This window comes from Trifolium pratense, linkage group LG4, assembly GCF_020283565.1.
Source record: "Trifolium pratense cultivar HEN17-A07 linkage group LG4, ARS_RC_1.1, whole genome shotgun sequence".
In the NCBI taxonomy this organism is placed as follows: domain Eukaryota; kingdom Viridiplantae; phylum Streptophyta; class Magnoliopsida; order Fabales; family Fabaceae; genus Trifolium; species Trifolium pratense.
In genome coordinates, this window is record NC_060062.1 from 11,879,808 (window position 1) to 11,894,546 (window position 14,739).

A 14,739-nucleotide genomic window follows, 5' to 3' on the forward strand; every position below is an offset into this window, starting at 1 on the left:
CCATGAGATTAAATTATCACCCAAAAAGAAACATCCTCCTGAGGTACTCTTTCTATCATCAGCACTTTCAGCCCAATCTGCATCACAATACCCTATCAAAGTTGAATTCTTTGTCTGGGAGTACAGAATCCCATAATCACTGGTGCCCTTTATATACTTCAGAATCCTTTTGACTTGGACAAGATGGCTCATCTTTGGCTTGGCTTGATATCTTGCACAAACACCCACAGCAAAAGTGATGTCTGGTCTACTAGCTGTAAGATACAATAGACTGCCAATCATGCTCCTGTATAGGCTTTGATCAACATCAATGCCATTTTCATCTTTGGTTAGCTTTAGATGAGTAGCAGCTGGTGTTCTCTTGTGTGCTGCAGTGTCCATTCCAAACTTTTTGATCATGTTCTTCGTATACTTGCTTTGAGAGACAAATATGGTGTCTTCCATTTGTTTTACTTGCAGTCCAAGGAAATATGTCAGCTCACCTACCAAACTCATTTCAAACTCTGATTGCATTTGTTGTACAAAATGTTGCACCATCTTTTCAGACATTCCACCAAATACTATGTCATCAACATAAATCTGGGCAATCATCAGCTTCTCTTCTTGTCCTTTAACAAACAGGGTTTTGTCATGGCCTCCTTTTCTGTATCCTTGACTAACAAGAAAATTTGTCAGCCTTTCATACCAAGCCCTTGGAGCCTGTTTCAGTCCATAAAGAGCCTTCTTCAGCTTGTACACATGATCAGGATTAGCAGGATCTACAAAACCTTTTGGCTGCTCCACATAAACTTCCTCATGTAAGTACCCATTAAGGAAGACACTCTTGACATCCATTTGGTACAGCTTAAATTTGAAGATGCATGCTATACCAAGGAGTAGCCTAATAGATTCCAGTCTTGCAACTGGTGCAAATGTTTCATCAAAGTCAAGTCCTTCAACCTGAGTGTACCCTTGAGCCACTAACCTTGCCTTGTTTCTTGTTACAACACCATTTTCATCTGACTTGTTCTTGAACACCCATTTTGTGCCTATGACATTAACACCATTGGGTCTAGGAACAAGATCCCACACATCACTTCTTCTAAACTGAGTTAATTCATCTTGCATGGCTTCTATCCAGAACTCATCAGTGAGAGCCTCTTTTACATTTTTAGGCTCAACTTTTGAAACAAAACATGAATTAGTAACCACTTCATTAGTCCTTCTTGTAGCAATTCCTTGGTTAGGATTTCCTATGATGAGATCCTTGAGATGGTTCTTCTGGATTCTTATTGAAGGAACTTTACTTACAGGACGAGGTGTAGAAATGGTTGATTCATCATCTGAATCTGATTCTTTTTCTGCTACAGCTTCTTCAGATGTTGGCAAAGTTGTTGCAACATCATCTTCAGTATCAGATGTTTTAGCAGGTGTCAAATCATCTATCACAACATTGATAGATTCTACTATTACCTTAGTTCTCTGGTTGTAAACTCTGTAAGCCCTGCTGTTTGTTGAGTATCCAAGAAACAATCCTTCTTCACTTTTAGGATCCATTTTTCTTCTGTGCTCTCTATCAGATAGGATATAGCACTTACTTCCAAACACATGAAAGTGTTTGACAGTTGGTTTTCTGCCTTTCCACAGTTCATATAGTGTAGTAGAAGTTCCAGTTCTGAGTGTGACACGATTGTGAATATAACAAGCAGTATGCATAGCCTCAGCCCAGAATTGATATGGAAGATGTTTTGCATGCAACATCACTCTGGCTGACTCTTGTATTGTCCTGTTCTTCCTCTCAACAACACCATTTTGTTGAGGTGTGATTGGAGCTGAGAATTCATGCTTGATTCCTTCAGAGATGCAGAATTCAAGAAAGCTTGCATTCTCAAACTCTTTACCATGATCACTTCGTATCCTAACAATAGCAGAGTTCTTTTCCCTTTGGAGTTGAAGACAAAGTTCTTTGAATGCATCAAAAATTTCAGATTTGTCTTTTAGAAATTCAATCCATGTGAACCTTGAAAAGTCATCTACCATGACAAACGCGTACCTTTTTCCTCCAAGGCTCTCCACTTGCATTGGCCCCATCAGGTCTATGTGCAGTAATTCTAGAACCCTTGTTGTTGTAAGATGTTGCAACTTTGGATGCGACATCTTTGTTTGCTTCCCTATTTGACATTCTCCACATATACTTCCTTCCTCAATTTTGAGTTTTGGAAGACCTCTGATTGCCTCTTTAGCTATTGCCTTCTTCATCCCTTTGAGGTGCAGGTGTCCAAGTTTTTGGTGCCACAACTTTACCTCATCTTCTTTACTAATAAGACATGTTGGTACATCTTCTTCTTTAGGGATCCAGAGATAGCAGTTGTCTCTTGACCTTACTCCTTTCATCAACAGCTCTCCTTGCTCGTTTGTAACTAGGCATTCAGCTTTTGTGAAGTTAACTTTCATGCCTTGATCACAAAGTTGGCTTATGCTGATTAGATTAGCTTTAAGCCCTTTTACAAGCAACACATTATCAAGCTTTGGTAAGCCATGGTTTGCAAGTTTACCAACTCCCTTGATCTCTCCTTTGGCTCCATCTCCAAAGGTCACAAAACTGGTAGCATATGACTTCAGGTCTTCAAGATAGTGTTCAACACCTGTCATGTGTCTAGAACAGCCACTATCAAAGTACCATGTTTCTCTTGAAGAAGCTCTCAAGGATGTATGAGCTATTAGACCTGTGATCTTCTTCTTTTCTCTCCATTCCTGTCTTGTTGTAACATTAGGAAAGGCAGGAGTATAGAATTCTTGATGAACTCTCCTTGGATATCCGTGCAGTCTATAGCAGAAAGGCCTAATATGTCCTTTCCTTCCACAATGATGACATGTCCAGTTATAGAACCTGGGCACAGGATGTTCCATAAGATGTTGCGACAATCCTCCTGACACAAACGTGTTGTTGATTGGAGTACGTATAGTGGCATTGTTGAACTTCATCTGTTGCTTTACTCTTTCATGTTCAAAACCAATGGGCTTAGGTTTCCCGTAGTTTTGTCTTTGTAACATTTCCTCAAAGGCATCAGTACCTTTGGTCATCATTTTAGCCACTTTTGTGACTTGATCCAAGTCAGCATTTAACTTGGTCACTTCTTCACCTTGTTCAGCAACTTTACACAGGAGGTTAGACTTCTCCATTTCCAACTGTTGAATTTGACTACTCTGATCTTCAACCTTAATGTTGAGATTATTAATGTTCATGAGTAAGTCATTTCTCTCAGCTTGCAGTTTGCCATTGATCTTCTTTTGTTTTTCCAATGCTTTGCAAACTTCTATACTTCTACTATGAAGTTCTTTGTAAGTAGCAGCTAGTTCTTCATAAGTTACCTCCTCATCACATGATTCTGAGTCAGATACACAGACTCCTGTTAAAGCATTAACAAATTTGGCAGATTCTTCCTCCTCTGAATCTGTATCAGACCATGAAACCACAAGACTTTTCTTTTGCCTTTTTAAAAAGGTTGGACATTCAGGTCTGATATGGCCAAAACCTTCACATTCGTGGCATTTCACTCCTCTTTCATCTTCATTAGTCTTTTTCTGAAAGCTGGACTGTTTGTTGTTGTTGAATCGACCATTTGGCTTGTGCCTTTGATCCACTTTCTTCATCAACTTGTTGAACTGTCTCCCAAGCATAGCCATAGACTCAGCTAAGCTTTCTTCACCTTCAGATTCAATTTGTAAATCATCAGCAGCACTTTTTGAAGCAAAGGCTAGATTCTTATCTTTCTTTTCATCCCTTCTGTTCAAACCAATTTCATAGGTCTGAAGTGATCCTATGAGTTCATCTAAATTTAGGCTTGAGAGATCATGAGCCTCCTCAATGGCTGTCACCTTCATATCAAATCTTTTAGGCAAAGATCTGAGTATTTTTCCAACTAGCTCCTCATCTGAGATAGGTTTTCCAAGTGCATCAAACGAATTTGCAAAGTCAAGCACATTCATCTGAAAGTCATGGATGGTTTCTTCCTCCTTCATTCTGAGATTCTCAAAATTAGTTTTGAGCATCTGAAGCTTAGATAGCTTTACTTTAGATGTTCCTTCATGAGCCTTTCTCAGAATTTCCCAGGCATGCTTGGCAGTAATACATCTCTTTACAAGCCTGAACATGTTAGCATCCACACCATTGAAAATTGCATACAAGGCTTTGGAGTTGCCAAGTGCCAGATCATCCTCATCTTTTGTCCATTCATCATTTGGCTTCTTAACATCAGTTTTATTACCATCTTTGTCAAGAACCATTGGTGGTTCCCATCCACGTAATACAGCCTTCCATGTCCTGCTGTCAATTGATTTAATGAAAGCCTCCATTTTAGATTTCCAATAATCATAGTTCTCAGGACCTGTCAGTAAGGGGGGTTTAGACACTGACCCTCCTTCTTTATCCATTGTACCAGAAAGTACTCTCCCTGGAGCTCACCCAAAATAACAGAACAGGGTGCCTGCTCTGATGCCAATTGAAATTCTGGTATCACTAGAATGATGTTGCCTAAGATGTCCCAACAACTACTTTATGATTAATGTTGTTTCTTTTGTTGGCACATCTTATATAACATATAAAAACTGACAGAAAATAAATAAATGACACAAGTAATTGTTAACCCAGTTCAGCCAACTGCCTACTCTGGGGGATACCAATCCAGGAAGGAAATCCACTAATAGCTCTAGTTACTAAGACCTCCAGCAAACCCTAGGATTTACGCCTTACACTAAGACCTCCAGCAAACCCCTGGTTTACGCCTTATAACCTCGACACTACTCATGCAACTTCTGCCTAGGAACTCCTAGACATGAGATCCCATCTCACTTCCACTCACACAACACAACCTGTGTTGATTATACAATGTTGGGAAAGATGTGGTGACAACTTGTCAAGACAACACTTCACTTTTGCTTAAAAGCTTCAAGTGAATCACACACGGTAAACTCCGTACTTCAAAGCTTAGGAGCAACCTTAAACTAATAAACTTACTTCTTAACTCGTGTTATAGAATCCACAAGCAAGAATTACAATAAAAAAAAAACTCAACAAAGACTTAACAAAGACTCAATATGTGTAACTAATATTTTTCAATAAGATATGTAGTCTTGAGCTTGGTCTTCGTATATATAATAATCTAGCACGCTCCTCTTTCTTCATTACTCGTAGGACGCTCCTTGTAGCTCATAAAAGGTGATCTGATTCTCTTTTGATCTTCATCAAGATTGTATATAAACTTTCCAAAAGTGTTTAAGGACTTTATAGGATAATTGTGATCATACCGTTGTACCATTAAGTCTGTCTTATCCTTAAAAACTCCTGATCAGATCAGATCTCCATTACGCGTGCTTTTAAAGTGGATTTCCATATATAGCAGATGCTCTCATAAATGCGCGAGATTTCCTTGAGTAAATATGATGTTGTAACATGTTTTCCAACATCTTGTTAGTATATTTGTTTTAGCAAAATTAAGCCAATTCAAATATCCAACAAATAGAAACCAAAATTATCTGCGTGTGTTGGGATAGAAAAGAAATGTAGGGATGGGAAGAGAAGCTTTCTAAAAATGAGGACTCAAAATAAATTTAATGACGCGAAAACAGAGTGCCGAGATGTTGTACTCACATGTTGGGACATCTAGTCAACATCTTGCTAGAACATTGTTTTAATAAAATGAAGCCAACATACAAAAACCTCAACAAGAAGAATTCATGGCTCATTAAAGTAGCTAAAGGTATTTTAGTTGTAATTATTAAAATATAAATATTGTTCATATTAGGTACGACCGATTAATTTTTTACGCTATTGATGTTATTTTAAATATAAATTGAGAATGATTCTTTTTTTAATTTTTTTCGTGTTTATTAGGGATCCAATTTAAATATTTGAACAGGGGGGCTCCAAATAGTCGAGATTGGCCGTTCTCGCACACTTTTTAGAAAATTCCTGGATAGTCATGGTTTATCCTCACTTGCACACTTTTTACGAACTTTCCAAATTGTCACTTAAATGTGGAATTCTTATAGGATGGGCTACCAAAATGAAAATGCATGCATCTTGTCGGTATAGATAGTTCACCATACCTGCACTGCCATAGCATTTCTCTCATTTTGATGTTAATTTATTTCATTTATGTGCCCTCTCATCCGTTCATTGTCTATACATGCTTTCTGCACCGCCGATCACTCCACACCCTCATCAGTATTAGTTGTCACAAAAATACATTTCGGTAAACGTATTATTAATTACTAAAAGTTTGAATGAATTAAAGTGCATATTTTAACATATTTAGCATAAATATGTTAAAATATGCTAAAATGGGCTAACATATATGTTTTAACCTAAGAGGAAATGAGAGTGTAATTCTTGTTTCTTTTAAGCAGGGGCGAGTTTAATTTACTATTGTTTTTACAAATTGATTTTCCATAGCAAAACAAAAAGATTAAATTCATTGTTCTAGGGTGTTTTATTTTATCATATCTCTAGAAAACAAAAAAAATATATCTTCAACAAATTAATTACTTTTTATCTAAATAATGTATAGATATTGAAAAACATATTTTTTCCTTTATAAGTCTTTATAATATTGATACATTTTATTATGATGATAGAACGTGCACTTGCTGCCTATCAATGAAAAAAAAAACAAATAAAAACTATGAATGATTATTTAGTCAAGATAATTTGTTATCCATGAAATATATATCTTGAAGGGATTTTGGAACATTCCTCAACAACAAATAATTTTCATTGATATTTTTTTTCTGTATAAGTCTTTATAATATCGTCACACACAAAGAAACTTGATTAGAGGACAAAACAAATAAAAATCATGAATGATTATTAAGTCAAGATAGTTTGTTATCAATAAAATATATATCAGCTCCATAACATGAATTTGAAAAGAATTCAAAGAAAAACTAAAATTTGCCAGCCAATCGGCACATCTATTTCCCTCCCGCCAGGTATGATTGATCTGCACCTGCCAATTCAACTTTAAAAGCTCCTGAATACGACGAACCAACGTAGGTGGTTTACCATTGATTCTGGCCTTCCCCGTGATCATGTCAACTAGCATTTTTGAGTCGCTTTCCACTTGAAGATTATTGAAACCTTGTCTCCATGCAATTTGCATACCCAAGTACATCCCCCACATCTCAGCGCCAAGAGCATCACATGTTCCAATTTTGCGAGAGTATCCTGTTAGCCATCTCCCATCAGAGTCACGCAGGAGACCACCACAACCAGCTAGCTCAAGAGAATCCTTATATGCTCCATCGCAATTAAGCTTGACCCACCCTTCTTGAGGTTTTTTCCAGCCAATGAAAATGGTGTTTCCATGGTAAAGATTCATAGGATTATGGTTACAATTGTCTATTTCGTCAACCATCTTAAGAATAATGTAGGTTGGGTTGGTTGGATATTGAAAATCGTCTTCAAAAATAGTCTTGTTTCTCCACGTCCAAATGTGCCAACAAGCCACTAAAAAGGTAGTAGTCCACTTCTTACTTTGGATTCCTTGAGGTTGGTTGCTGATATTCCTGAAGATCCAGTCCCTGCAATTTAAAGAGAAGAAATTAGTAATTTGATTTGAAGGGACCAACCTAATCCAAATTTGAGTTGCTTTTGGGCAGTCCCGTAAAACATGCAGAGTAGTTTCGTTGTCTCTATCACAATCAGGACACATTGGAGAAATTCCAACACCCCATTTGCTCCTCCGATAATTAGTGAGCAGACGCTCATGAGCAGCCATCCACATAAAAGTTTGAATTCTATGTGGTCCTTTCCAGCTCCACAAGGTCTTCCAATCTCCCTCGAAGGTTTGACCTCCGACACTTTGATAAACATAGGCACTTTGGACCGTAAAGTCCCTAGTGCTAGTTCCTCCCCACCCTATACTATCGTGTCCGTCCGTATCCATAGGCGCTGGAAGGGCGAGAACCTGTAAAGCAATGGTAGAAGGCAAGTTAGAAATGAGGAAATCATAATTCCATTCTCCTGAGGGGTTTACCACTTCCCTCACAGAGAGTAATTCGTGTAATTGTTTAGTTTTCTTTTGGGCTTTGGCCCCCTTTCTTTACCAAAAAAAAAAAAATATATATCAGCTTGAATGGATTTTGGAACATTAATTCCTCAACAACAAATAATTGTCATTGATATTGTTTCCTGTATAAGTATTTATAGATGTTTTCTCTCCCCACCCCCGTGATTCTTTTATACCCCCTGAATTTTCAATTTTACCCTTGCAAAAAACTTCGATTTATAGAAATCGAAGTTTTTTTTGCCTTGAAAACCGAAATTTACTTTGAATTTGTAGTAGAAAAAATTCGGTTTCTGCCAACCGAAGTTTTTTGCAAGGGCAAAATTGGAATATTGGGGGTATAAAAGAATCACGGTGGGTGGGGAGAGAAAACATCGTATTTATAATATCGTCACACACAAAGAAACTTGATTAGAGACCAAAACAAATAAATATCATGAATGATTATTAAGTCAAGATAGTTTGTTATCAATGAAATATCTTGAAGGGATTTTGGAACATTCCTCAACAACAAATAATTGTCATTGAGATCCTTGTGCGTTTAGCTTAGTTGCATTTTATATGCATGAGTTGAGGTTCGTACTCCAAACACGCAACTTATTCACCTCAAAGGTTGAATTCTAGTCGCTAGATTATTTTCATATCATTGATAATTATAATTTATCATAAAAATCATACCCAAGGCAAATATTTGTAACTAATCAATAAGTTTAATATATATATTTTTTAATATCATGTAAATAAAATTGAGAATAATTATAGTATACTTCCTCCGTTCCAAAATAAGTGTCATTGTTGACTACTGCACACGTGACAATCCAAAAATTTAACCGTTAATATCTTTGGTTATATACTATTAAAAATTATAAAGGTTAATATTTAGAAAATAATCTCATCAAATCAAATCCAACAATACCTTATTTTGTCTTTTATGTATTAGTTAAAAAATATAGTCAAAGTAGGTTATATGAACAGTACACATATTCAAATCAAATATATCATAATCGATATTTTCTACGTTAACATATTAGTCAAATACATTACATTTATTATTTTTTTACTCAAACATTAAATATTATTATCTCTGGTCTTTAACATTAGAGAAAACTTACTTTTTAGATTATTTGAGTTTCTAATGTATCTATATTATAATATAGACTTAATACAGTAGAAATTGAATAAACCTAAAAAACAAATCTTCCTTTATATTAAGAATAAAAGAGAATATAATTATTTGTTTTTTGACTCAACCTTATTATAATAAAAAAAAACGAATAAAGTATTCAAATATTCAACATAACTTTACCATAAATTTCATTAATTTACCTCTTTATAAAAAGTCTTGATATTAATTAGTTAATTAACCTAATTTAAGTTACAACTTTGAGTTGATTCTTTACACAAGCTCTTCTATATAAACCCGTTTAGGAGATTCACAAGATATCAATATCACTACCTCCATTTCTTTAAGTTACTTTATCTTGTATAGAGAGATGGCCAAAGTCTTGATGTTAGCATTAGTCTTACTCCAGGTGATCTCTATCACAGTGTTTGCAAATGAGGCTAATTATCCTTACAACAAACACCACAAACATCATCACCATCACCCATCAGTCCCAACCACTGCCCCTGCTCAACCACCATATTCTCACAATGAACACCACCGACATCATCACCATCATTCATCTTCTCCAACGCCTTCCCCTATTCAATCACCATCACCTTCCCCTACAAAAACTCTTAGTCTAGATAATCCTAACAAAGAACACCACAAACATCATCACCCATCCTCCCCGAAATCTGCCCCTGTTCAACCACCGTCTCCTTCCCCTAGTCATTCTCACCATAAACATCATCATCCATCCTCCCCGAAAACTGCCCCCGTTCAACCTCCGTCTCCTTCTCCTAGTCATTCTCACCACAAACATCATCACCCGTCCTCCCCAAAGTCTTCCCCTGTTCAACCACCATCTCATTCCCCTAGTCATTCTCACCACAAACATCACCACCCATCCTCCCCAAAATCTGCCCCTGTTCAATCACCATCTCATTCCCCTAGTCACAAACATCATCACCCATCCTCCCCGAAATCTGCCCCTATTCAACCACCGTCTCCTTCTCCTAGTCATTCTCACCACAAACATCACCACCCATCCTCCCCAAAATCTGCCCCTGTTCAACCACCATCTCATTCCCCTAGTCACAAACATCACCACCCATCCTCCCCAAAGTCTGCCCCTGTTCACTCACCATATCCTACCCCTAACCATAGTCACAAAGAACACCACCAACATCATCACCATCATCCATCAGCCCCAACCCCTTCTCATGTTCAATAGTTATCTTCAAATATTTTGAATAATAGTTTTTGATAGATAATTTTTGTAAGAATAAAAAATAAATAAAATTATGTTTATTGATAATTCTTGCCTCTAATATTCTTCGCCTTTTTTTTTAATTTCAAATTATTACAATTTATCGAAAGAGAAAATTATATGTTGATAATCAATATTCTCTAATCAGTTCATAATAATGTTTATGTTTAGTTTTTTTTTGTTGATAGACGAAATGACAAAGTCACTGAAAACACACACACATAAAGTGGAGTGACCGGGGTTTGAACCCCGGTCATAACGTTCAACACTAACAATTTCGACATTTCTACTAGTTGAGCTAAGATTTGTGGACTTTTCTTTAATGTATTATCTTTGTTAGACATATATATTTCAGCTAATATTATATTCTTATCACCATTAAGTTCATTCTTAACCACGCGTCAAAAGGAGTTCCTCCTATTCATTAAATTTGACAAATTGTTTTCTGACTCAACGATTAAATTTCTCTTGTCGAGAAGTAATATGTAATTCGTAAATAAAAAAATTGTAAATTGTAAAATTATTGACATAGACATTATGGGAAACCTCTCTCTAAATTTTTACGATCCACATAGTCTCCAAATATTATAAAGTAATGTTATTATGGGATAACTATGTGAATACTTTTCTAATTGATTGCTGGACGTACACATCTTTTAAGTAAAATTTAGAAGAGCTTATCAAAAAAAAAAGAATTAGAAGAAGTGAATGAATGAGAAGTAAAATTTAGTATTGAAATTGTAACATCCCAAACGAGACATTTAAGCATTGTCGATTGATCTGACAAACCAACACGAGTCTTTTCAGTGATCCAAGCAGATATGCCTGACCCCTATCCATGTGCAACATTGGTCACTGTCTTCATAAAATTGGGAAAGCTTCTCTTCTCACCCCATATTTCTTTTCTACCCCCAAAACATGTAAAAAACTTCGATAAATAGTAATCGATGTTTTTTTTAGTTTAAAATTTACACTAAAAAATTTCGAAAAATAGAAACCAAAATTTTCTGCATGTTTTCGGGTAGAAAAGAAATGTGGGGGTGGAAAGAGAAGCCTTCTAAAAATGAGGACTCGACATAAATTTAATGACGCGAAAACAGAGTACTGAGATGTTGTACTCACAAGTTGGAACATCTGGTCCAACATCTTGCTAGAACATTGTTTTAACAAAATGAAGCCAACATACAAAAACCTCAACAAGAAGAATTCATGGCTCATTAAGGTAGCTAAAGGTATTTTTGTTGTAATTCTTAAAATATTAATATTGTTCATATTAGGTACGACTGATTATTTTTTTACGCTATTGATGTTGTTTTAAATGTAAATTGAGAATGATTCTTTTTAATTTTTTTTTGTTTTTATTAAGGATCCATTTTAAATATTCGAATAGGGGGCTCTAAATTGTCGGGATTGGCTGTGCTCGCACACTTTTTAGAAAATTCCTGGATAGTCATGGTTTATCCTCACTTGCACACTTTTTGCGAACTTCCCAAATTGTCACTCATCCAAAGAGGGTTCCAAGTCAAGAACACTTAAATGTAGAATTCTTATAGGATGTGGAATTCCAAGTCAAGAAGAATTACTAAAAGCTTGAATAGTAAAAAAGAAATCGTATTCAAGCTAGAAATTCGTCCAACCTTTGCATCATGATGTGACAAGCTTAAGACTTTAACCCTATTAATTTGAAGAACACAAGCCTCTTCTTCCTCCATTTGTTTTTATCAATAGACTTCTTCTAGCATTGAGATGTTGGTTAAATAGTAGTTAGATTGTGAAGTTATTGGGACTGCGTCTAGCATAGAGGTTCTAGGTTTACCTCTTAATCAAACTGAGGATGAGTTCATGTACAAAACAAATCAGTCAATCTCGTGGCTTTTTAGCAAATGTACAAAATTCGTTATGTAATAATACTTATAATAAATTCGTCTCCGCAGGAATTATAAATTTCAACAAGACAATTAAAATAAATTTAGGATTAAAATAAACTGTAAATTGGGAGAAGTTTGCAATTGGTTGAGATTATAAAAATGAAAATCAAAAGAGATTTGATTTTCATATAATTATACTTAAAACTTAATATAATAATATAAAATAACTACTAAAAACCTAATGTGATTGAATGTCATCACAATCTTTGGAATATTTGTTGAGGGCTTATGTGTTAGAGCAGAGTGGGAGTTAGGACAGGTTTCTAAGAGTGGAGATAGTTCTGTATTAGGATTGAACGTGGTTTAGCAAATCACTGAGAAAGTTAAGATAATTTAAGAAAGGGTAAATGATCATTTACCCCCCTGTAAAATAAGCAAATTTTCGTTTACCCCCTGCACAGATTTTTTTTCTGTTTACCCCCTTGCAAAAAATAGATTCCCTCATTTCGCCTCCTGGGTGTACAGCAGGACAAGTGACTATGCAAACCTATTGACGTGGCTTGTACATGTGGAAAAAATCATTTATATTTATTTTTTAAATTCCACGTCAGATAATATTTTTTAAAAAAATAAAAAATATTTTTTTCCTACAAAATAAAAAAAAATTCTGTTTTGTTTCCCAAAAATTTTTTTAAAAAATTCCTACAAAAAAAATTAAATTTTTTTTTCATACAAATGATTTTAAAAAAATTTCCAACAAAAAAAAAATTTCCTCCCAAAATAAAAAAAAAAAAATAATTTTCTTATTTTGCTCCCAAAATAAAGATTTACTCCGAAATAAAGTTTATTTCCGAAATAAAAATTTTAAAGATTTATTTTCAAACTTTTTGAATTAAAAAAAACATAATCTTTATTTTTTAAAAACAAAACTTTATTTTTTGTTATTCTCTTTGAATTAAAAAAAATAGAAAAAGATTTTCAAAAAAAATATAAAATAGAAAAACAAGTTTTATTGGTGTTTTCTTCTTCTATCAAAACCATTTGCCCTAAAACTAGAAAAATATAAAGAAGCAGAAGACAATAATGAAGTAGAAGATGATTTCGGCGACTGAAAAAGACGACGACGAATACAATCATGACGGTGGAAGCAAACGATTACGGCGAAGATTCTATTTTTTTTAATTCAAAAAGATTTGAAAATAAATCTTTATTTTTGGAGTAAAATAAGAAAATTCGTTTTTTATTTTATTTTAGGAAAAAAATACTCAATAATTTTGTATGAAAAAAAAAAAGTTATTTCTAGGAAATGTTTTTTAAAATTTTGAAAAAAAAAAATTCGTTTTCTAAATTTTGTAGGAAAAATAATTTTTATTTTTATTTTTTTAAAAAAATATTATTTGACGTGGAATTTAAAAATAAATATAAATGATTTTTTTCCATGTGTACAAGCCACGTCAGCAAATTTGCACAGTCACTTGTCCTGCTGTACACCCAGGGGGCGAAATGAGAGAATCTATTTTTTGCAGGGGGTAAACAGAAAAAAAATCTGTGCAGGGGGGTAAACGAAAATTTCCTTATTTTGCAGGGGGGTAAATGATCATTTACCCTTTAAGAAAAGATGAAAGCGTCTTAAAGTAGACAAAAGATCTACCATGACAAAAGCAAAATAGACTTAGACTTTTAAGAGGTCAATCATGTATTTCTTAGAGTCACTCGAATGTGGGGTCTGTCGAGAATTGAAAATGCTCGAACTTATCTCCGGCTTTATTGGACCCTCTCAAAATTTGAGACATTTCGGTAGTGTAGCCTACCAAGTAGCATTACCTCCTTCACTTTTCAACCTTCATAGTGTATTCCATGTATCCCAACTTCACAAGTATGAACAGTCACCTTTATAAGTTTAGGGTTTTGAGACCTTGGTAAAGCTTGTGATGATGTGATTCCATTGGTAAAGCTTGTCTCAGGTGGAGCAGCTAATGAATATGCAACTTGGGAAAGAGGGGGTGAGACGTGCAATTTTTACCCATAATTGTTTACTTCAAGCAATTTTTTAGAAAAAAAATTCCTTAACGAAGAGAGAATTGGAACAAAACAATGTAACATCCAGATTTTTATAGCATTAAAAATTGAATCCAACTTATAAATGTATGATGATTTTGAGAGTAATTACTCCTTTCTCTTAAATAAAATGCTCGTGTGCCAATCATCGGTTGGTTCAGTGGTGATTGACGCTGAACTTCGTAGGGAGAACCACGGTTAAACCCTCACAACTGCGGTCGGAAGAGAGCTAAAACCACTCCTCAAACCAGATTAAACTGGTAGTGAAAGCCAAAAATAAAAATAAAAAAATAAAATGCTTGTGTAGTCTTGACATTCTCACTCTCAAAAAATAACTCATAAATATACTCATACTGAAACACATTCCACATTATTAAATGAGTCATGTCAAAC

At 34.9% G+C, this 14,739-nt stretch overlaps 1 protein-coding gene across 1 annotated transcript; it reads left to right on the plus strand.

Annotated features, from left to right (window-relative positions):
• Window positions 1-9,538: 9,538 nt before the first annotated feature.
• LOC123922110 (uncharacterized histidine-rich protein DDB_G0274557-like) lies at window positions 9,539-10,384 on the plus strand. Its single transcript, XM_045974856.1, has one exon. The coding sequence runs from the start codon at window positions 9,539-9,541 to the stop codon at window positions 10,382-10,384; it is 846 nt and encodes a 281-aa protein (XP_045830812.1).
• Window positions 10,385-14,739: the final 4,355 nt, after the last annotated feature.